The 25358-nt window shown below is 43.5% G+C and overlaps 1 protein-coding gene across 1 annotated transcript in view; it reads right to left on the bottom strand.

Moving 5' to 3' along the window:
- Positions 1-25358, bottom strand: part of UBR1 (ubiquitin protein ligase E3 component n-recognin 1) — a 596438-nt gene that overhangs the window by 392696 nt on the left and 178384 nt on the right. Inside the window, 1 exon segment of the mRNA XM_029598685.1 lies at positions 121-301. Within this exon segment, the coding sequence (XP_029454545.1) occupies positions 121-301 (181 nt within the window).

The raw sequence follows: 25358 nt of genomic DNA, 5'->3' as shown, positions 1-25358 counted from the left end.
AAATTACCTAGCAAAGTATGGCGCTCAGACGTTTATATATTTTACATTTTTTACATTATAACAGGGCTAAGAACTGATACGGTACAACAAATATCAAGAAAGAATATAGCGATGCCTCACCAGCAAGTGTTCTGGAGAGTGGCAGATGTATGCTGACTGGGTCTACAGACACACGATAGGGTCGCTCCTCTAGAGAATGGCCAGACATATGAAGCATTACCTTTCTTCTTGAAGAAATATTAGTGCTACACTGAATTACAGCTTTATGGCATTCTTTGTAAGCTCTCAGCAACACTTCTTCCTACAGTATTACAAAAAAAGGATACATGTATATTTGTGTTGAAATTGAACTTTAAATCAAATACAGAAACCAGAAGAGAGACAGTTAAACTAGCCCAGTAGTTTAGCAGTAGTGTTGTGACATAGGCTGACATGAGTACTCTGTTTGAATACTCTATTTTTGTGTGTGTGTGTATATATATATATCTAACTAGATAAATGATGCCTGACCGACGTGCCGCAAATGCGCAGTAGAGAGCAGCTCTACTGCGCATTGTCGGGCGAGCACGTCGGTCTTAGGCAGGGTAAGGAAAAAAAAAAAACATGGCGGCGGGTGGCAGTGGCGGCGGCGGTAGCGGGCGGCGGTAGCGGCGGCAGTAGCGGCGGCGGCAGCGGGCGGTAGCGGGCGGCGGCGGCCAGTAGCGAGGGAGGGATGGACTGAGTGAGAGGGAGGGAGGGAGTGGGAGGGAGTGGGAGGGACGGTGGGAGGGAGTGACTTAGTGAGAGGGAGGGACTGAGGGAGGGGAGGGAGGGATTGGGGAGGGAGGGACTGAGGGAGAGAGAGGGAGGGAGGGACTGAGGGAGTGAGAGGGAGGGCCTGAGTGAGAGGGAGGGCCTGAGTGAGAGGGAGGGCGGAGTGGGTGAGTGTGTGGGAGGGAGGTAGGTAGGGGGTGGGGAAGAGTGAGGGGAGAGGGAGAATAGGGGAGAGGTGAGAGACAGGGATGTAAGTGGAAGGGGGGAGAGGGAGAATGAGGGAGAGGTGAGAGACAGGGATGTGAGTAAGTGGAAGGGTAAGAAGTTGTGGAGCAGAGAAAAAGGGAGTGGAGGAGGGCTGAGGGGGAGGGGATGGGATTGAGAGAGGGTGGGGAGTGAATGAGGGAAGGGGAGAGAGGTGGGAGTGACTGAGGGAAGGGGAGGGAGTGTGAGAGTGAGGGGAAGAAGGCAGTGGGAGACAGAGGGTGAGTAAGACTGAGTGGAGGAAAGGGGAGGAGTGAACGAGGGGAAGGGGGAGAGAGGGAGAAAAAGTGTAGAAGGGTGCTGTGTTAGAAAATGGACTGAAAACAAATGTAATGTAGCCCGTTTTAACGGGCTTAACGGCTTGTATATATATAAATAAAACATATGTATATACATATACATATATATATATATCTACATATAAAAAAAAACCATGCTCCTGCATGTCCATCTGGTTATTGCATTGAACAGATGCCATGGGGAGACATCCAAAATATGCAGATATCGGCTTAAAAAGTAGACATACTGGCAGTATAGCTCCAAACTGGCCCTACTGCTCCATCACTTCATTGTTTATGCTGGTCATTGGGGTAAAAAATGGATACTGCACTGCACCGTTGGGCCCATCTCCTCTGTCCTGTTCTGTGACTGCTGTAGGTTCGTTCACTGGTACATGACATACTGAAAAGGTGACTGTCAGTCCCCCATCATGTCTCTGCTGCTATGTTACTGGTGTGGAGGTGCATATCTCCATGCTGCTGTTGTATCACCAGCACAGGAAACCGAGACAACACTACTCCCACACCTGATCACTTTGCTTCTGTCCAGTGTTTTCTGTGTAAGGGTCACCTGGTGTGCTTCCTTTCTGTTTTGTTCATGCCAATGTGTGTTGTCTTCCTTTCAGTGGGTGAGAGAGAGGAAGTGAAGAAAGTGGAGAAAGAAGGTGTGAGGAAAGCAAGGAGTAAGGAACAAAAGGCATGAGAGAGGCAGTGAGGAAATGAAGGGAAGGAAGGAAGGAGAGGGATCCAAGGAGGGAATTAGTAAAGGAGAGACAGAAAAGCAAGGAGTCAATGATGGATAGAGTGATGAGAGATAGTGAGAGAAGACTAGGAGGACAGAATCAGTGGAGGACTGAAAGAGAAAGGGAGAAAGGAAGTGAGGAAATAAAAAAAAGTGTGTGACAGGAGGCACTGAGGGACAGAAGGAAGAAACAGAAGAATGAAGAAAGGGGGGGAGCCAGGAAGGGAATCCATAAAGGAGGATGTGAGCAAAGCATGGATTAAGTGAGGAAAGGGGGAAGAAAGAGACATCATCAAGATTGGAGTAAGGGAAAAAGGGAGGGAGAGGCATAGCAGGAAAGACTCAGTGAGTGAGCCATTGAGCTAAACAAGGAGAGCAGTCTGACAACCTGGTCATGTACCCTGAAAGATTCCCACCCTTTGCAATTTAATCATTTTTATTTGTATATTACATTAAAAAAAAACATCACATCTGTGCATTATGTGGAAATAACTGACTCAGTAAAACTATCATTAGAGCAGTGGTTCTCAACAGTCTTGGGGACCCACCTGTACATTCTGGTTTTCAGGAAATCCACAATACATGTACATTATATAAGCAAAGTTTCTTACTTGTAATTAATACTCTCAGAGGACAGCAGGATAATTAGTCACACAAGTAGGTAATGTCATCTGACAGTACCAACACAGACTGTTTCAGAGAATATTCAGAAAAGGTCTTTCTGGGCTTTTCTCAATATTTATTTGATTTATATTCCGCTTTTCAGGCACTTTCAAAGCAGAATACATTCAGGTACTGTAGGTATTTTCCTATCCCCAGGGGGTTTACAATCTAATTGCCTGATTCACTAAGGTTTTTCTCCCATTCTGTGTCTATGGGAAAATATCTTGATGAATCAGGCCCTAAGTTTGTACCTGAGGCAATGAAGGCTAAAGTGACTTGCCCAAGATCACAAGGAGCAGCAGTGAGATTTGAACCCTGGCTTCCCTTGTTCATAGTCACTGCTCTAAACAATTAGGCTACTCCTTCATGCATTGAATTTCCTACTCGCATGTCATCTCCCGGGAACCCCCAGTCCAATAACAATGTTCACTTGAACAATTTGTTACAGAGAGAAGACCGGGATTGTGTGGCTGATAAACTTCTTAGGTCAGCAGCAACAGGTTAAACAAAAGGAGATGCAGTCTGCTAGCTAATTATATATAGTCCATTTGATTACACAGAAATATAGAAATGACAGCAGAAAAGGCCCAAATAGTCCATCCAGTCTGCCCAGTAAGCTTATAGTAGTATCTACTGTGCCGTGTAGGTTACCCCATGCTTATCAGTTTCCCACATTGTAAATGTCAGGGCTCTTGGTTGCTGGAGTCTCCGGTCCACCAAATCAGGGCTCCTCACTGTCCGCCCACCCCCCCAAAATCAGAACACCTCTCCGCAGTCAGGAAACATGCCACATCAGTAGCCGGACCCACCCTAAGGAACTCCTTTCCACCACAACTCAGAACCGAACCCTCGACTCAAACCTTCAAAAAACATCTCAAAACATGGCTCTTCCTGAAAGCCTTCCCTCCAGAGACTTAGCCCACCCCACCCACACCTACTGGAGTTCCATAAACCCACAATAAATTCCGAACTAATCCTCGCAGACAAATACAATTCCACTAGACCAGTGATGGCCAACCTTTTGAGCTCAGTGTGTCAAAATTCATTAAAAAAAACCTAGCATAACTCGGGTGGTGTGTCACTTCTAGAAAAATCCATAATTCTGTGATATTTGTAGCTCTAATCAATAACAAAGTTATAATTTTAATATATATATACTGTATTTATTAATAAAGCAAAAACAAATAATTCTTTACCTTACCTGCTTAGTGACTTTTTTGTTGCTGAATTTCATTGGCTAAATCTTCAATTGAAGGTTGGTATTTCGTACACTTCAAGTCCAAGCAAGCGTTACAAACTTCATCTGTCAGTTGATTTTTTATTGGCTCCCATTCATGTTCACAACACTCCCTCCCCATCTCCCAGGCATGCACACATTCATTCTCACACATACAGACCCCCAGGCAGGCACCCATGCATTCACACACATACACCCCCAGGCAGAGTCCCATTCATTCACATTCACACACTAAAGGCAGACCCCCCCTCGCTTTCTTTTGCCAGCAACCTCGGAACCTCTCTCATTCCTCTGCTGCCACTGTCACTGATGCCGCGTGGCTATTGCGGAGGTGCCGATTGCTGCTACTGACACTGAAGTCCATTCTGCTGCCTCCTCTGTGCAGGCCCCGTGGGCTTCCACTTTCTCCATGCTAATCTCATACATTGTGAGATCCGCATAGAGAAAGTGCTACTCTTGCACATTCCCAAAGATTACATATGTGCCAATCACTAAAAAGTAAATTATTTTTTTTTTGCCTTTGCTGTCTGATCTTAGTTTTCTAATTGGTTGGTCACAGGCTTTTTTTTCACCTTCCCTTTCTTATTTTTTTGCCAATTCCTTTTATATTGTCTTTTTTTCTGTTTCTTTTTTCTCCATCTTCTTCCCTCAAACACACAGTCAGGTTCTCATTCTCACATGCATTTCTCTTTCTCACACACACAGGCTCTCACTGGCACATGCTCTCTCTCATACAATCATTCATACACACAGGCTCTCACTGGCACATGCTCTCTCATACAATCATTCATATACACAGGCTCTCACTGGCACATGCTCTCTCATACAATCATTCATACACACAGGCTCTCACTGGCACATGCTCTCTCATACAATCATTCATATACACAGGCTCTCACTGGCACATGCTCTCTCTCATACAATCATTCATACACACAGGCTCTCACTGGCACATGCTCTCTCTCTCTCTCTCTCTCTCTCTCTCTCTCTCTCTCTCTCTCTCTCTCTCTCACACACACACACACACACACACACACACACACACACACAGAGGCTCTCACATGCTGTCTCTGCAAACATTCAGGTCCTCTCTCTCAACTCACCTCATACACGCACTCTACGGGCCCTCAGCCTCTCTCTCACCTCTGGGCCTCCTCTTCGCGGGTCGCCGCAGGTTGGGCTCTGCAGCGGCCCTGATCTTCTCGGGCCGCGGCAGCCCTGCTACTGGGCCTCTTCCTCTTCTTGGGCCGCTGCGACTTGGGATTCGCAGCGACCCGTGGCGGCTCCTCCTCTTCTGCACGCGCTGATTCTCTTCCTCCTTCCTGCCCACGCGGCTCCGGCAATGTTTACTTCCGGGGCCGCACAGGCAGGAAGGAGGAGCATCAGCGCGTTTGAACGCGATCTTTGTCTTGAGCCTCATCGCTGCGACGCATGAGCCTCCCTGCGCCCGGGGGGCATTGGTGGAGGGTAGGGGGAAACTAAAAAACACATTTTAAAGGGTCGGCGCAGCTGAAAAAGAAAAGGCTCGGCGCAGCCGATAAAAAAAAAATAAATTCCTGATAGTCCTTGAAACGCTGCGCGTGTCAGCCAAAACGACTCGGCGTGTCACCTCTGACACGCGTGTCATAGGTTAGCCATCACTGCACTAGACTCAAAACTCTACCACCAAAGGGCTCCCCTCTCGCCCATTGTATCCAGCTGATCCCTCACCCTTGATTCTGTACATAAATGTAACATAGGTAACTATTAATGGTCTCAGTAACTAACACAAATAACTCACAATGGTCTCTTTAATTAACATTAATATCAAACCCAAATGAATTTATTTCATAATGTTTAAACTCAACTTCAACTAAGTCATCATGTCCAAGCTGTCAAGCCACCAAGTTATCAGGACACTTTGTAAAAATTAGTTGCCTGTTAAGTATTCTAAGTCACTCTGTAAAAATAAGTTAAGTACTCTAAGTTATTAAGCTTTCCAAGTTACTCTGTATCTCCTAAGTTGTTCTCCATGTTAGCCTGTAAAAATAAGCAGCCCATGTCTTATTTGCTTTCTCAGTTTCATGTGAACCGATGTGATATCTCAATCTAATGTCGGTATATAAAAACAAACAAACAAATAAATAAAGTATGCCTTGCTGTTGAAGAAGAGAACAATGTTTGAGTTGCATCAAAGTATCAATCTTATTGGTTAAGGGTATTAACTGTTGCATCAACAAGTTACCCCCATACTTGTTTCCCTAGACATAAAAGTCAGGGCCCTCGCTGGTTGCTGTCCAAATTCAATTCCCCTTTTCTCCCTGCTGTTGAAGCAGAGAGCAATGGTGGAATTGCATCAACAGTATCAAGGCTTATTGGTTAAGGGTAGTAACCGCCGCACCAGAAAGTTACCCCATGAATTATTTTCTTCATTTCCATCCTTTAGCCTTTAGGGATCCATGGTATTTATCCCATGCTACTTTGAATTCTTTCACTGTTTTGGTTTTCACCTCCTCTGGAAGGGTATTCCTGTTTGGATAAAATGAAACAAAAGGCTGGGTAACCCTTCTAAGAGTCTACTCCAGAGAGAAGGTGACAGCTCTCCTGCAATTCAAACTGTGCAGGAATTGCTTACCTCTCTGCAAGTGTAGCCTGGGGAATGCTGGGAGGACAACTGACTGGTTAAAATAGAGTCAGACAGAACCTTCAGAGAAAACTTGGGATGGGTGATAAAATTTAGTATCCCCATGTCTATTTCCATAACTCCTGCAATAAACAAACTAATCATGCTTACATTCATCCTAGTAAATGCACATTCAGTTGCAAAGAAATTCCCAATCATCACGGATTTACTGTATGACAACAAACCAAACTTTGTTGCAATAACAGAATCATGGTTAAAAAAAGCAGATGTAGTTCTAAAAAATCAAATAGCTCACAAAAATTGTGAAGTATTTTCAGTCCCCAGATTAAACAAACGCGGAGGAGGGCTTTTACTAATTATTGAAAAAACCTTTAAATGAAAACCCATCCAAATAACACCCCCCCCCCCCCCCCCCCCAAAATCATGAAATTGCCATGTTTGATACCAACAATATACAAATATGCCTTATCTACTGCCCACCGAGCCTCCTAGAACTAAATATATCGCCATTAATTGAGTTCCTAACCACACACTTAAACATCTCTAAACCAACCATAGTGTTAGGAGATTTTAATCTTCACATGGATGCCCACCCTTTATCTAACACATGCCAAGCACTATTAGACGCAATGACAGCATTAGGCTTCTCGCTAATAACAAACAAACCAACACATAAAGCTGGACATTCACTGGATCTCACCTTCATCAACCACAATTACTTAGAACACTGCAAATCTGAATACACACAAATTCCATGGTCAGACCATTTCCTCATTCATTCTGACGTAAAATTCCTTAAACCCCAAATCAAACAAAATCATAAACCCTTAGAATGCAAATATAGATCACCTTTTAATATTGAAAAACTAAAAGACAAACTAGAAGATAAACTAACAGATATTGATTTTAACAACAGTAATTCGGCCACAGAAACATGGTTAGAAACAACCAAAAAAATTGCTGATGAAATAAACCCCATCAAACTGATACAGAAAAAAGAAGCAAGACAACATAACCCATGGCATAATACAAAAGTAAAAGATGCAAAAAGGACACTCAGAGCATTGGAAAGAAAATGGAGAAAACACAAAACATCCGAGAACCTAACTAAATACAGAAAACACCTAGCTTACTACAAACAACTAATACTCAATGTTAAGAGAGAATATTTCAGCAATAAAATTGAAAAAATTGCACATAATCCAAGAACACTATTCTCAATAGTATCAAACCTAACCAGTGACAAACAAGAATCACCACAAAACCTACCAGAAACAAAATGTAATGAAATCGCCAAATTTTTCAGTGACAAAATTATTAAACTAAGAGACAAACTTCCAAACTCTGCCAACCAAGAAATTAAAATGCAAAAAAGGGATGTCAACCCATGGACATCTTTCACTGAAATATCTGAAATGGAATTGGAACATATGCTAAAAAATGTAAACCCCGCCCCACACAAAATTGACTCAATACCTACAATTGAACTGAAGAAATCAGCTAACATAGTCACCCATACACTGACTAAAATCATAAACCTATCCCTAGAAGAAGGAACAATGCCAGATATACTGAAAGGAGCAATAATAAAACCAATAATTAAGAAAAAAAACAGTGACCCCCATGATCCTGAACAACTACAGACCAGTATCAAATCTTCCGTTAATAGCTAAACTTAATTGAAAAAACGGTACAGAAACAGTAGCTGAACACCTGGATAACAGTAACATACTGTATCCAGCTCAACACGGTTTTCGAAAACACTACAGCACTGAGACTCTGCTACTCTCTAACAGATAACATTCTAAGAGGCTTTGATAGTGGTAAACACTATATTCTACTAATGCTTGACCCATCGGCAGCCTTTGACACAGTAAACCATGAAATACTACTAAATAGACTGGAAGAAATCGGATTACATGGCCTAACATTAAAATGGTTCAGTTCATATCTAAAAAAACAGGTTTTTCCAAGTTCAGATCAACAACACATTATCAGAAAAAATTAATCTCAAAACAGGAGTTCCACAGGGATCAGCCCTATCTGCGACCCTTTTTAACATATACATGCTGCCATTATGCCACTTACTTGCAGGGCTAGGAATTATACACTACATCTATGCCGACGATATTCAACTAATTCTACCCATAGAGGACACTCTAGAGAAAACATTAAACCTAGCCAACATGTACCTAAGCATTATAAAACAATTACTGACACAAATGGAACTTGTAATTAACATTGATAAAACAGAATTCCTACACCTAGAAAGAAAAAATTCTGAAATCAGTCAAACCTCAATATTACTCAAAGACAACCAAAGAATTGAACTAGCGGGGAAAGTACTTAACCTGGGAACAATAATGGACCCTGAAATCAATCTAAAACAACACATATCACTGAAGGTGAGGGAGGGTTATGCAAAACTCATGGTACTAAGAAAACAAACCACTACTAACTCAAAAGGACTTCCGAACAATACTACAGGCACTAATTTTCTCCAGCACAGATTACTGTAATGCCCTTATGTTAGGACTACCTAATACAACATTAAGACCACTGCAAATACTTCAGAACACAGCAGCAAGAATACTAACCGGAAAAAGAAGGAGGGACCATATAACTGAAACCCTAGCAGTGTTACATTGGCTACCAATTGAGCACAGAATTAAATACAAAACCTTATGTATCATTCACAAACTAATTTATGATGAGAAATCAGATTGGTTAAACACAGCATTACGGGTACACACTCCACAAAGGAACCTCCAATCAGCAAATAAAGCACTCCTAACCATTCCATCAGTTAAAACAGCAAGACTGACCCAAGTGAGAGAAAAAGCCCTATCACTAGCAGGACCCATAATCTGGAACACAATGCCTCCAGAGATCAGACTGCAAAATGATCTCAAGACATTTAAGAAAAGTTTAAAAACATGGCTTTTTAAACAAGCATTTTACAAAGAGACAGGAGAATAGAGAGAAATTATTCGGGAAAAGACAGAAAGGCACCGACACACAGTCCCTTAAGACTGTACAGTAGATTAGTCTATGATTTCTACACCACAAAGCATAACTATAATACTATGTGTGATAAAACTACCGGTGTAAGTACCTTGGTACAATTGGTCATGAACTACCTCACTAAATGACTATGTATAATGATATATTGTAACCAAAACTTTGACGGCACCTGTTAGAATGCACTATAGTACACTTTTACCTACATTAAATACGTGCCTACATGTAAACCGTTGCGATGGTATTTAACTTAGCAACGGTATAGAAAAGTTTTTAAATAAATAAATAAATATGGAGAATAAGTAATTAGAACCTGGAGATGATTAACTCTGCAGGAAGTTATAACTGCCACCAAAAATATGAACTTCCAGGCCAGTTTCTTTATCCCACAAGAATCTAAAGGCTAGGATGGAGAAGGTATTAAGTAGATTTTGTATGGAGCATGAGACAAGCTCTACAGTCTTGCCCTCACACCAAATGGCAAACATTTTCCATTTAAACTTGTAAAATCTTTTACGAACATAAGAACATAAGAAAATGCCATACTGGGTCAGACCAAGGGTCCATCAAGCCCGGCATCCTGTTTCCAACAGTGGCCAATCCAGGCCATAAGAACCTGGCAAGTACCCAAAACCTAAGTCTATTCCATGTTACCATTGCTAATGGCAGTGGCTATTCTCTAAGTGAACTTAATAGCAGGTAATGGACTTCTCCTCCAAAAACGTATCCAATCCTTTTTTAAACACAGCTATACTAACTGAACTAATCACATCCTCTGGCAACAAATTCCAGAGTTTAATTGTGCGTTGAGTAAAAAAGAACTTTCTCCGATTAGTTTTAAATGTGCCCCATGCTAACTTCATGGAGTGCCCCCTAGTCTTTCTACTATCCGAAAGAGTAAATAACTGATTCACATCTACCCGTTCTACACCTCTCATGATTTTAAACACCTCTATCATATCCCCCCTCAGTCGTCTCTTCTCCAAGCTGAAAAGTCCTAACCTCTTTACTCTTTCCTCATAGGGGAGTTGTTCCATTCCCCTTATCATTTTGGTAGCCCTTCTCTATACCTTCTCCATCGCAATTGTATCTTTTTTGAGATGCGGCGACCAGAATTGTACACAGTATTCAAGGTGCGGTCTCATCATGGAGCGATACAGAGGCATTATGACATTTTCCGTTTTATTCACCATTCCCTTTCTAATAATTCCCAACATTGTTTGCTTTTTTGACTGCCGCAGCACACTATACTGATGATTTCAATGTGTTATCCACTATGACACCTAGATCTCTTTCTTGGGTTGTAGCACCTAATATGGAACCCAACATTGTGTAATTATAGCATGGGTTATTTTTCCCTATATGCAACACCTTGCACTTATCCACATTAAATTTCATCTGCCATTTGGATGCCCAATTTTCCAATCTCACAAGGTCTTCCTGCAATTTATCACAATCTGCTTGTGATTTAACTACTCTGAACAATTTTGTGTCATCTGCAAATTTGATTATCTCACTCGTCGTATTTCTTTCCAGATCATTTATAAATATATTGAAAAGTAAGGGTCCCAATACAGATCCCTGAGGCACTCCACTGTCCACTCCCTTCCACTGAGAAAATTGCCCATTTAATCCTACTCTCTGTTTCCTGTCTATTAGCCAGTTTGCAATCCACAAAAGGACATCGCCACCTATCCCATGACTTTTTACTTTTCCTAGAAGCCTCTCATGAGGAACTTTGTCAAACGCCTTCTGAAAATCCAAGTATACTATATCTACCGGTTCACCTTTATCCACATGTTTATTAACTCCTTCAAAAAAGTGAAGCAGATTTGTGAGGCAAGACTTGCCCTGGGTAAAGCCATGCTGACTTTGTTCCATTAAATCATGTCTTTCTATATGTTATGTGATTTTGATGTTTAAAACACTTTCCACTATTTTTCCTGGCACTGAAGTCAGGCTAACCGGTCTGTAGTTTCCCAGATCGCCCCTGGAGCCCTTCTTAAATATTGGGGTTACATTTGCTATCCTCCAGTCTTCAGGTACAATGGATGATTTTAATGATAAGTTACAAATGTTTACTAATAGGTCAGAAATTTCATTTTTTAGTTCCTACAGAACTCTGGGGTGTATACCATCCGGTCCAGGTGATTTACTACTCTTCAGTTTGTCAATCAGGCCTACCACATCTTCTAGGTTCACCGTGATTTGATTTAGTCCATCTGAATCATTACCCATGAAAACCTTCTCCATTACGGGTACCTCCCCAACATCCTCTTCAGTAAACAGAGGTAGATTGCTTCCTGAAAGCCAGAAAGACGCAAGAGAATTTATTTCTTTGCACTACCCTGTGCAGTAACTCTCTCTCAATATCTAGAATGTTAGGACTACAGAATGGTTACTGAAGTGAAGTACTGCCGCTCGAGTCTTCATGATTAGTTTTTAACGCTAGTATTGTTTGCAAATGTTAAGAATTGTGTTTTAGAGATAGTAGATTTTGGATTAATTTTGTACGCTTGTACAGGTTAATATTTGATAGCAAATATAAAGAACTAAATGTATTTAAGCAGGCCCGGCATGACCAGGTGTGCACACCATGGTAGCAATAGGAGACTATGCAGGGCTACCAGCAGAGCTCAACCTGCCAGCGGCCGAAAATGAGGAAAGGCTGCAGCAGTTTTCCCTCTTAGCTGTGCGTGTGCACTCACGGCTTTCCGTCCTCCCCCCCCCCCCCCTCAAATCGCAAGAAGGATGGCGGGGCCGAAGGAAAGGCTTGACCATGGAGGAGCTCATCCCATCATGGCCCGACGTGAAGAGAAAGATGGAAGGGGCCGCAGTAGAGCTCATCAAACCATGGCCTGGAGGGGAGGGATGGGGGGGGGGGGGAAGAGAGAGAGAGAGAGAGAGAATGTGTGTTGAACTTGTGTGAATGTGTATGTGTCTGTGTGAATGCTTGAATGTGTGTCTGTGTCAGAACTTGAACTTGTGTGTATGTCTCTGTGAGATCCTCTGTGCGAGTGCCTGTGTGAGCCTATGTGACACACACAGTCTCCCAAAGGCATGCACACATACACAATGTGTGTTGGGGAGAGAGAGAAGGAGTGTGTGTAAGAGCATAGGCATGTATATGAGAGATGGAATGTGTGAAAGAATGAATGAATGTATGTATGTATGTATGTATGTATGTAAAGATAACGTGTGTGGGCGCCTGTTTTCTTTGGAATTAGGAAATATCGGGAATAGAACCCTGTACCTTGAGACCGGGGCACTGGTTCGATGGCCCTGGCAGTCAGCAAAGTAGAGAGTTCTACTTGGAGTTGAGGTGTGATGACCATGTTTGTCCAAAGTGGAATGGGTGGAGAATGCGGGGGTATTGTTTTGAATTTTAGGCGATATCCCCGATTTAGTATGGCTAATACCCATTGGTCTTTTGTGATGAGACTCCATTGGTGTTTGAAATAATGAAGTCGACCTTCTACTGGTAGGGAGGGCATAGGGTTGAGAAAGAGGCTTCTGGTTCTCTTAATTTGGTTCAAAAACCCACTGCTGGTCCAGTTTGGGGTGGTTGCTGGGTTTTTTGTTGTTTTGGCTGACGTGGACGTCTTCTTTGTGATGGACGGTACTGACGTGCTGAAGAGGCAGGTGGGTAATACCTTCTAGGTCTATAGAAGGGTCGCCTTGTGTCCCTTCGAGTTGGCCTTCTTAGGGAGGATGGCTGGTCTGCTGGCAGTTTGGAGAGCTGTCTGAGTGTCTCATGATGGTCTTTCAACTGAGATACTGTAGCTTCAATCTTTTCCCCGAAAAGATTGTCTCCAACACAAGGGAGATCTGCCAGCCTTTCCTGGACTTCCTGCCTGAGGTCTGAGGCCTTGAGCCAGGCCCATCTTCTTGCATTTATTGCTGAGGCTGATAGACGAGTTGATGTTTCAAACTCGTCATAAGCTGCTCTCATCCCGTGTTTACCAGATTCCAATCTTTTTTCAACTAACGTAGTCAAAGCTAGTTGTTGTTGCTGAGGAAGGTTATCCACAATACCGTGTACTTGTTTCCACAAGTTTCTTTGGTACTGTGTCATATAAAGCTGGTATGCTGCAATGCGTTCTACCAGCATGGAGCCTTGATAAACTTTCCTTCCTAAGGTATCTAGGAAGCGTTGCTCTTTTCCTGGTGGAACAGATGAGTGAGGTTTTTGTTTTCGGGCTTTTTTCTGAGGCGATTCTACAACTACCGAATGATGAGGCAGTTGGGGCTTCTGGTACCCTGGAGCATGTTGCACTAAGTAAGTGGCATCTGTTCTCCGATTTACTGCTGGGACTGAGCAGGGATGTTCCCACATCCGTTGTAGTTCTAAAAGGACTTCATGGATTGGGATTGCCATTATTTCTTTTGGTGCGCCCACGAATTGAAGGACTTCTAGGGCCTTCTGTCTGGTATCCTCCTCTGTTATCAATTCAAAGGGAATTGTGTCCGCCATTTCTTTAATAAAATTTGTAAATGACAAATCTTCAGGAAGGGATTTCTTTCTCTCTGGTGGAGAGGGCTCCGATTGCAATTCCTCTGACTCCGTATCAGTGTCAATATCCTTCCGGGGAGTATTTTGAGGATAAGGGGAGTCAGGGTCCTCTGGCTGTATATGATGCTTTGATTTAAAAGCAGATTTTGCTGGAATGTGTTTTGGCATCATGATAATGAGGGCATTGATGGGGAATAGATGGGCCTCGATGGCATCGGTGGAAATCGATTCCAGGTACCACCTGACGGACCTGGATGTACTGGCATCGATGGATTCTTCGGGACTCGATGTCGGTGAAGGCCCGATGGCCCTGGGACGGAATCGGAGTCCCTATCGTCCTCATCCGATGATCCAGTAATCTTGATGGCAGGAGCCACCAGTGGGTGCGTCTGCATCGATGGCGTCAATGGTTGCATCTGTGGAATCGGTGCCGGTGTTGGAGGAAAGGCTCCTATCAAGGCATCGAGTCTATTCAGCAAAGGCTGAAATATTGACTGGTCCAATGTCGATGCAGGAATTGATATCGGTACTGATGGTACTTGTCGGAGGCTGTAAATTCCGTAAAGCCTCGACGACGGCTTTTTGGTCTATACTAGCCACCTCTTCCCTGGAAACTGGGACTGTGTCCTCTGTCACTGGGGAAGGTACTGCTGGCGCTATTGGCACTTCCACGATTACTCGTGGTGGCACATCCTCTGACAACAAGCCCGGTGGAGAGCGCTGCGGTTCCTCATGTACAGCTGGTGGAGTTGGCTCCAGTACACGGACTTTCTTTGGCATTGGTTTGATGATTTTCGATGTCGATGTTGATGCCTTACCATCCGATGGATCGATGGCGTGGTCATTTCTTTTCTCGATGATCCTTCGATGCTGAAGAAGATGCTATAGAGGATATCGATGGTGCCGGTGACGGATGGTCATCGGTTCTTTTTTCACCTCGATGATCAGCAACAGAGGGAGGTGTTATTCTTGGGGACGATGTCAACAATGACAATGCGATTTTTTTAAACAATTCTTCCATCTTGTCTAAACGGGCACGCCTGCCCTTCGGTGTCATCTGGGCACAGGTTAAACAAGCCCGGACATCGTGACCTGATCCCAGGCACAGAACAAGGTCATAATGTGGGTCAGTAATGGACATAGTCCGGTTACAATCTGGACATTTTTTGAAGCCGAAGGCCATGATAAAAGTTGTGGCCTAATAACGGTCGATGACCGGTGGGAACCGAGAGTGAGGTGACCGGAATCGACCGAAAACTAACCAAAAAATTGTACTCACCAAGATTGTGTCAAAGGAAGACCCAATTATGATGAAATGTGACTGAAAAAAAGTTTTCTTCCCTTAAGGAAAAATGAAGGAAAATTTCCCAGAGCTCCTGATCTGCTTTGCTTACAGCAAGGCAGAAAAAAAGAGACTGAAGGGAGACCCCTGTGGCTGAGAATATCATGGCATGCTGGGCATGCTCAGTAGGCTCAGAGTGCCAGCCAAAAGTTTCTAGAAACTTTTGCCAGAAGTTTTGCATACCAGGGCTCCATCTGACAGATGGAGCCCTGGACAGAGGCAGAAACATTACCATTCTTCATAAAACATTAAATAATACAATCAGGAAATCATCAATCATAATAGTAAAATCATAGTCATATAAAAAATATATTTCAAACCAGTTAACATAGATTATCCCAGGACAAGCAGGATGATAGTCCTCACATCTGATGATGTCACCCATATGTGAGGACTATCATCCTGCTTGTCCTGGGATAATCTATGTTAACTGGTTTGAAATATATTTTTTATATGACTATGATTTTACTATTATGATTGATGATTTCCTGATTGTATTATTTAATGTTTTATGAAGAATGGTAATGTTTCTGCCTTTTCCATGGTTGCTCTGCTTACAGAGGCTGGCTTGTAGGATCCAGTTCCATTATGTTTCTATTTATACTTTCTGGTATCTTTATCCTGTATTTGGCCAGGATCTGTCTGTATTCTCCATGTGTGACCGAGATGAGGTAATCTGCTATCATATAATTTATCTGTAGGAATCAATAGCAATCTGCACCAGCCTCGGACCTCCACAAGCTCCGCAGACCCTTCGGGGTCAGGAGCACGGCATCCGTCCACCGAGACCAGCATCAGGCAAGGCCAGCCCTCTCTCTACAAGAAGACCTCCCCCTGCTGACGCTGCTTCCGGCCTACCTTACCCCATATAAGGAAGGCCCCGACCGTAGGTCCCTCTCGGCCGGATCCCTGCACCCGACTCTGACCTCCGCAAGCTCCGCGCGGCCAACACAGACCCATTGGGGTCAGGAGCACGGCATCCGTCCACCACGACCGCCTGGACCAGAGACCAGCATCAGGCAAGGCCGGCCCTCTCTCCACGAGAGGACCGTCCCCCTGTGACTCTGCTTCTGGCCTACCTTGCCCCGTAAAAGGAAGGCCCCGACCGCAGGCGTCACATGTCTAAGGAGTGCGACCAAGGGGCCTGCCCCTTAGTGCGCCCCATAGTGCTCCCTCCTACCCCCCCACTCCTTATCGCCCAGCCCCTCTCCCCCTTGTCCCTAACCTCCTAACATCCCATCCTTTCTGATTAAACCATTATACTAGAACCGTTGCTTTATCTCATTACCCGCTTCTCAATACAGTATTCGCCCCCTCTAAGCTAATCCAGCTATTTATTGTTAATTGTACCTCTATTGTCTATTTACCATTGCCACACTGCTTTTGTTAACTGTACATTTATTCTAGCCTCAGTGTTAATTATACTCCTATTTTACTATTGTATTTGCCCCCCCTTTGGTAATCTAGCTAATTATTGTCAACTGGGCCTCTATTGTGCCAACCCGCCCCCTTTGCTGTCCATCTGCTGTTCCCACCCCTGGCTGTCATCCTTTGCTATCTCAGCTATCATCTGTTTCCTTGCTTAATCCCCCGGGTCTCAGCATGACGACAACCTATCCAATCCCCCGCATTCACTATCCTTCCCACAGACACCCCCCCCCCCCCATTCCTCCCCCACACCATCCTGCCCGCTCATCGCAAATCCCTTCTCCCCATCCTCATCTCCCCCCTGACACAGCTACTGGGACTTACAACCCTTTCCTTAGTTCTCTTCAATGCACAATCTCTCTCTAAAAAAAACCCAATCCTCAACAAGCTACTACTTGATTGCAAGCCGGAAATCTGCGCCATCACAGAAACCTGGCTCAAGGATTCCGACATTGCCCTCCTTAATCAGCTCCCCACACTCTCCTATGATATTTTCACCATCCCTAGACCTAAGAAAAGAGGCGGTGGCCTCCTTTTAGCAGTTAAAAAGCATCTAAAACTCAAACCTGTGAACATTGATACCCCCCCTGATTTGAAATTGGCCTGTTCAAATCCCCTGAACTCAAGTCTGCCTTGTCTATACCCTCCCTGGCCTTCTAGACCTCAACCCCTCCCCCCTGATTGAATTCATTTCTGACATCATCAATATCGAAATCCCAGCCATTATACTAGGAGACTTCAATCTCCATGTAAATTCCCTCCCCTTCTCATCGTCCTGTGAAACCTTTCTTAATTCACTCCACGCCATTGGCCTTAAACAACTTATCTCTTCCCCCACCCATAAAGCTAGGCACACCCTAGAACTTATTTTCATTAATTCCTGCATCCAGTCACCTAACACCTTCATGCACCCCTGTTCCCTGGTCTGACCACTCCCTCATCGAAACCCTGCTTTCGATAAATGCCCCGACCTTGTACACCCCTGCACAAAATGCCACCATTGTCTTCAGAAAATCCTGCTCCAGCGAGGACCTGATCTCAGCTTTCTCCACCTCTGTCCAAACTCGACTGTACCAACCCTGAAACTGCACTTGCCTCATGGAGCAACCTCACCCTTGACATCGCGAACAAATTATGCCCAGTCACCAGCCGAGAATTGCTCCCAGCATCAAAAAATAAAAAAACATGGTACACTGCGGAGTTATAAATAATGAAAAATAATCTCAGACTGAGTGAGAGAATCTGGCGTAAATACCCCTCACCCCAACATGCATCCATCTTCAAAACTGCCCTGCACTCCTACAGACTCTCTACACTTAAGTCCAAACGTGTCTTTTATGCATCAAAAATACATGAATACAAGTACAACCCCAAAGCCCTGTTCTCCTACGTTGCAGATCTCACTAAGTCCTCCACTCCTCCCATCCCTGACAACGAAGCTAGTAACAAATGTGAAAAACTAGCACTTTACTTCCACAAAAAAATAGCAAACATCCTCCTCAGATTCCCCCTCACCCCACCTCCCACACCCCCTGGCCCAAGCTCAACCACTACTACCCTTGACCTCACCTCATCCAAGGAAATTGAATCTATTCTCAAAAAGATTAAACCTGCATCCCACCCCACAGACACCATCCCACCAAAGCACTCCTCACCATTCCTAACATCATCGCCAAACCCCTAGCCAACATCATCAATTGCTCCCTCTCCTCTGGCACAGTCCCAGACACACTCAAACATGCAGTTGTCAAACCCCTGCTCAAAAAACCCTCGCTAGACCCCAATGTCCCAACCAATTTTAGTCCTATCTCAAACCTCCCTGTTATCACCAAAATCATGGAAAAGGTAGTCAACACCCAACTCATCGATTACCTCGAAAGCAATGATATCCTACACCTTTCACAATTCGGTTTTCGCAAGCACTTCAATACTGAAACCCTCCTACTCACACTCTCTGACCACCTCATCAGAGGCATGGACCAAGGTCACTGCTATTCCTCGCTCTACTTGACATCTCCTCAGCGTTCGACACAATAAGCCACAACCACCTCATCTCCCGCCTATCTGACACAGGCATCTCAGGCTCAGCCCTCTTTTGGTTTAAATCATACCTGTCCAATAGACAATTCTCTGTCAAAATAGGCAATGCCAAATCTACTCATTACTCCCTTTCCCAAGGAGTTCCTCAAGGTTCCTCCCTCTCATCTACCCAATTCAATATTTACCTTACCCCCCACTGCCAGCTCCTATCCGACCTTGGCCTCAAATTCTACCTATATGCCGATGATGTACAAATCATCATACCTATTCACGACTCAATCTCTGATTCTCTAAAATTCTGGGAGAAATGTCTTGCTTCCATTAACACCCTACTCACGATTCTCCACCTCACCCTAAATACCTCCAAAACTGAACTGCTTTTCATCTCCCAACAACAGATCCCTAAACCCCACCTAGCAAGCGACCCTGCATATAGCTCCATCTCCTCTCAGCTCTTCGTACGAGACCTTGGTGTCCTGCTTGATCAGCAATTGAACCTGAAAAAAATATATCAACTCTATCCTCAAGGAAGGTTTCTATAAGCTTAATGTCATGAAAAAACTAAAACCTTTACTCCATACCTATGATTTCCGGACCGTCATTCAAGCCACCCTTTCATCCAAGATGGACTATTGTAACTCTACACTCCTAGGCCTTCCTTACTCCATCATAAAACAGTTTCAAATGCTTCAGAATGCGGTCGCAAGAACTATCACAAGTGCCCGTAAATATGACCATATTACCCCATCCTTAAAGACTTGCTGCATTGGCTCCCGATCCCCTCGCGTATCCTCTAAAAAACCCTCACTATTATTCACAAATCCATCTACAAACAACTCCAACTGGCTCGACGAGCCGTTCCATCTCACACTCTCAGACCGCCACACCAGAGCAAATAACATAGGAACCCTCCATATCCCATCCCTCAAGAAGGCACACTGTACTTCCACGAGGGACCGAGCCTTCTCCATTGCTGGTCCTGCCCGCTGGAACTCACTACCCACAAACCTCCGACTTGAGCCTTGTGCCATCAAATTCAAAAATAAGTTAAAGACCTGGCTTTTCAAACAGGCCCAGATTAGATCCCCTGCGCCTCAACCCCCCTTCTGCATCAGTTCATTACCTTGAACTTATTTGTTAAGTTATGTTACATTGTTTAACTTATTATCTATTTATTCTGACCTCTTGTTTGCCATTTTCCGGCTACCTTTCTCTCCTGTTCCTTTCAGTCCCATCCCCTTTCCCTGTTTGATGTACTTTCTACCTTCAGTTTGGATGTAAACCGGTATGTTGTAACCACTAATACTGGTATAGAAAAGAATTAAATAAATAAATAAATGTTACTGTTTAGAGTGCTGGCAGTAAGGGTTGTTTTGGTATGGAAGGTTTATTGTATTGTAACACTAATTCTGGTTATTCATGGCTTTCTGAGGGCTAAGCCCACACCCAGCACACATTTCAAAAAGTTTAATTCAACAGGAGTTCCAAGTGTCTTTTTTGCTGTATTTTCTGTTTGGCACCACAGCAGTGCAAGTAAATATAATATGCATATTATAAGTGATATTTTTGCCTCAGAAGACTATACTTTTGAATACTCTTTTTTCATGTAAAATCCGTTATAAATGCATAATTTAACTGTGAATGTGCATCTATAAGTATGTGTGTTTGTGCAAAGCTGTAAGATTTTCTCCTTGCAGAAGAGATGCACCACCTTAAGATCATCCCCTTCGGCTACCGGCACTTCCAGTGGACCATCCTCTGGCTTCAAGTCCTGAACCATTCTCCTGCTCCAGGAGAGGCATCTGCTGATGCAACGGAACCTTCTGATTCCTCAGAGTCATCCCTGGGGCTACCCGGGCGAGCCCACAGTCCTAGGATCCTCTGGATACCTGCAGACCCCTTCTTCCCTGAAACCTTGGATCTCTTCACAGGCTGCAAAATCACCAGTAGGCCAAACCTGGGACTGAGGCCTCTTGCCCCCCCCACCCCCCCACCGCCTTCCTAGACCAGATATTTCCTGTGCAGGAGCAGCACAAACTGAGGGAAAGGTGGAGGAATCCTCCCCCCAGCAGATCCTCCTCTAGCTCAGAGGCTTCCTGTCCTTACTTGGGGTCCTGCACAGCCGGAGATAATCGAGGTGGGAATTCCCTGCCTCCCTAGAGGTCTCTGCTGCCACCAAGATGGTTGCCTTTCCCGCACCAAAAAGGAAAGGCACCAGCGGCAGACCCTGATGCTCTCGGTGCTCAATCGAGTTTCGCAGCATGGCTCTTCTCTCCTGTACTGCCTTCCCCTCCGGAGATGTAGCAGGAGCATAAGCCAGCCCAAGAAAGATGCGAACGTGACTCCCCGCAGGAGCGACAGCTGTTACCGCACACCATGAAGTCGGAGCTGTGTGTCAGCAGGAGCCGCATATTGCAGTGCGCACCTTCCCGACAAGACCCTCGTTAGTTCACAACAGATTAAAATTTCATAGACCGAGATAATGCTATTATCCAGCATACCTAATGCATCTAATGCCCCAGTAATCTTGAATTTCGATAATTTTACTATTCGCATCGTACATAGAGCCAGAAATTTGGGAGTAACTCTTGATTCTTCGCTTTCTATGCAACATCATGTTTCCTCTGTAGTAAAGTCTTCATTTTACAAGATACAACTGCTAAAGCGTTTAAAACCACTGCTTGAACCGTACGATTTTCATATGGTTCTTCAATCTTTAGTCTTAACAAAAACTGATTGCCGTAATTCACTGTATTTGGGAATGCTAGTAAACACATTGCAGTAGCTGCAGCTAGTTCAACATTCTGCTGCTCCCATTTTAACTAACACTCAAAGGACAAATATTTCACCAGTACTAGAATCACTGCACTCGCTATCCATAATATTTTGAAAATAATATAATGTGTTAACGGTAATCTTTAATTCCCTAAATAATGAATCTAATGTTTGGCTGTGTTCTTCACTGCGCATATATAAACCTCCGCGACAGCTATGCACTGCAAATAAAAATCTGTTGGCATTCTGACTCCAAAGTTGGCCAGATTGGATTTAACAAGGAACTGCGCTTTTTCAGTGGCCGCCCAAAATTATGGAACACGCTATGTGAAACATTTTTATTTATTTATTTATAGGTTTTTGTATACCAAAGTATTCGTGAAGGCCTTCACTCCGGTTTACATTTTTAACAACGAGATACAAAAAAACAATCAAATAGTAACTACATTACACATAATCACCAACGCGAAGGCATTTAAGAGGGACCTTAAGACTTAAACTTTACAGTAAAGTGTGAGCAATTCAGAGTACTGTCACATTTACCAGATATGTGAGTTTCTCAGATCAGCGCTTATAGTTATTCTAGCAAATCAAGCTTTATTGACAGGTGCTGACTGCTAGAGATTTATCATCTGTAGGTAATGTGTTTTTTGCAAGTATGTTTAAGATGTAATGTTTCATTTGATGTTTTAATCATTTTAATTACTATGTGTGTGTAAAATTTGTGATCCACTTTGTGTGCCACTATAGACAGCGGTATATAAAAATTGTTTAAAGAAATAAATATTACTGGAAAGATTATGTAAATATTTACTTTTCTTTTTCACTCCAGACTGCAAGTTTTACACCTCTACCATATGCTAGAAACAGAGAAATACTGAGGAACTGCAGGAGGCACATTAGGTTATATCATATCAGTATGCTACACACAAAGTAGGGCAAAACAGATTAAAAAATCTAGCAATGTATATCAAATAAAAGAATCCCATGTATTACATATATTAAAACTTCATTTTTAATAATCTAATCAAACATTAAAATATGTGTTAAACAACCATTCATTTTTACAATTACATAGCAAAGGATAAACTATGTGTGATCGTATATGAAATTAAATACTAATCTGTCTAACTAATGTCAATCATTGAAAAGCAAAATTGCTTACCTTGTAGTAGGTGTTATCCCAGGACAGCAGGATTTAGTCCTCACATATGGGTGACGTCACCGAACGGAGCCCAGGCGGAAAAGCTTTCTGTCAAAGTTTCTAGAAACTTTTGACTGGCCCTGTGAGGCCACTGAGCATGCCCAGCATGCTATGATATTCTCTGCCACAGGTGTCTCTCTTCAGTCTGGTATATAGCATAAAGCGTTAGCAAAAATAAAATAATAAAGGTCTGAGGCCTAACTCCGCAGGGTGGCGGGTGGGTTCTGTGAGGACTACATCCTGCTGTCCTGGGATTTATTTATTTATTTATTTAACAGTTTTTTATACCGACCTTCATAGTAAATTAAACCATATCGGATCGGTTTACATAAAACAAGGGTATAACAGAAGCAATAAATAAAAGTAATTAACAAGAGAAGAGAATAAGATAAAAGTTACATTTAACAAGGAGTAAAAACTTGGGAAGCTTAAGAGCTGGAAGGAAGTTAAAGGTCAAAAATAATTGAAGAAGCATTATCCAAAGGAATTTGGAATAGAGCAAAAAGATGCTTTAATCGGTGAGTGCCAGACTTCTTCGTCTGAAAGGTTGTAGGGCTAACATCTATTACAAGGTAAGCAATTTTGCTTTATCCCAGGACAAGCAGGATGCTAGTCCTCACATACGGGTGAATAGCGAGCTAGAGGCTGAGTCATTTTGTATTGAAGCAACAGTGAAGTATTGTTGTTGAAATGAGTCACCGAAGATCACAAAACATTGGATGTAGAAGGAGTTGGGATTAAACTGGAAACAAGTTCTTTAAGACAGATTGTCCATAGGCTGAATCTTGTCTTCCTTCTTTGTCCAATCAGTAGTGGGCTGCAAAAGTGTGAAGAGAACTCCATGTTGCTGCTTTGTATATGTCTAGGACTGGCACTGAACGAAAGTGTGTTACTGAAGTTGACATTGCTCTTACTGAATGTGCCTTTACTTGCCCTTGAAGAGGAAGGCCTGCTTGTTCATAGCAGAACTCTATGCAATCTGCTATCCAATTTGATAGGGTATGTTTACCCACTGGGGGGGGAAAGGCTGATGTGCACGGAGCAGGAGAGGGACCTTGGGGTGATGGTGTCTAATGATCTGAAGTCGGCGAAACAATGCGACAAGGCGATAGCTAAAGCCAGAAGAATGCTGGGCTGCATAGAGAGAGGAATATCGAGTAAGAAAAGGGAAGTGATTATTCCCTTGTACAGGTCCTTGGTGAGGCCTCACCTGGAGTACTGTGTTCAGTTCTGGAAACCATACCTTCAAAAAGACAAAGACAAGATGGAGGCGGTACAGAGAAGGGCGACCAGGAAGGTGGAGGATCTTCATCGGATGACGTACGAGGAGAGATTGAAGAATCTAAATATGTACACCCTGGAGGAAAGGAGGAGCAGAGGTGATATGATACAGACTTTCAGATACTTGAAAGGTGTTAATGATCAAAAGACAACGACAAACCTTTTCCGAAGGAAAAAAATCAGCAGAACCAGGGGTCACGATTTGAAGCTCCAGGGAGGAAGATTCAGAACCAATGTCAGGAAGTATTTCTTCACGGAGAGGGTGGTGGATGCCTGGAATGCCCTTCCGGAGGATGTGGTGAAGACCAGAACTGTGAAGGACTTCAAAGGGGCGTGGGATAAACACTGTGGATCCATAAAGTCAAGAGGCTGCCAATGAAGAGTGGGTGACTCGCCAGAATGATGGCTACTGCCTGGAGTCAATACCCTTATTAAATAAACATACACAGGCTTACGGTGACTCCAACATCGCTCTAAGCTTCAACAGCAAGAGGAAATGTGGAAAAAAGGATTCACACTCACAAAGAGGGGAGTAGCTGGCTTGTTACGGCGGTTACTACCCCAAATCAAATAAGCCTGATACTTCACTTTCAATGCATATACAGCAAAGTTCTCTGATTCAACAGCAGGGGAGAAGAAAAACTGATACTTCACACATCCAGCAGAGCTCTCTGCTTCAACGGCAGGGGAGAAGAAAAGAGGGTTCGCACTCACAAAGCGGGGAGTAGCTGGCTTGTTACGGCGGTTACTACCCCAAACCAAATGTGCCTGATACTTCACTTTCGATGCACATCCAGCATGGCTCTCTGCTTCAACGGCATGGGAGAAGACTTATACGTCACGCATATCCAGCATAGCTCCCTGCTTCAACGGCAGGGGAGAAGAAAAACAACCAATAAGGGCTAATAACATAGTCTGGGTAAAACAAATAAGCATGGGTGCAGCTTGCTTATTGCGGCGGCTACTACCCCTAACGAATCAAGCTAGATATTTCACTTGGATGCAGCTCCATCACTGCTCTCTACATTAAAGGTGGGGGTGGAAGGGAAATAGAACCAAGAGCTAAGAGAAACAGATAAGTATGAGAGAAAATATGTGTGAAGCTTGCTGGGCAGACTAGATGGGCCATTTGGTCTTCTTCTGCCGTCATTTCTATGTTTCTATGTTTACCCAGTTTGATTGGATCATAAGAAA

Source organism: Rhinatrema bivittatum, chromosome 4 (genome assembly GCF_901001135.1).
Source record: "Rhinatrema bivittatum chromosome 4, aRhiBiv1.1, whole genome shotgun sequence".
NCBI classification, from domain to species: domain Eukaryota; kingdom Metazoa; phylum Chordata; class Amphibia; order Gymnophiona; family Rhinatrematidae; genus Rhinatrema; species Rhinatrema bivittatum.
The sequence above is the reverse complement of the archived record's forward strand: the minus strand, read 5'-3'. Positions and strand labels throughout refer to the sequence as shown.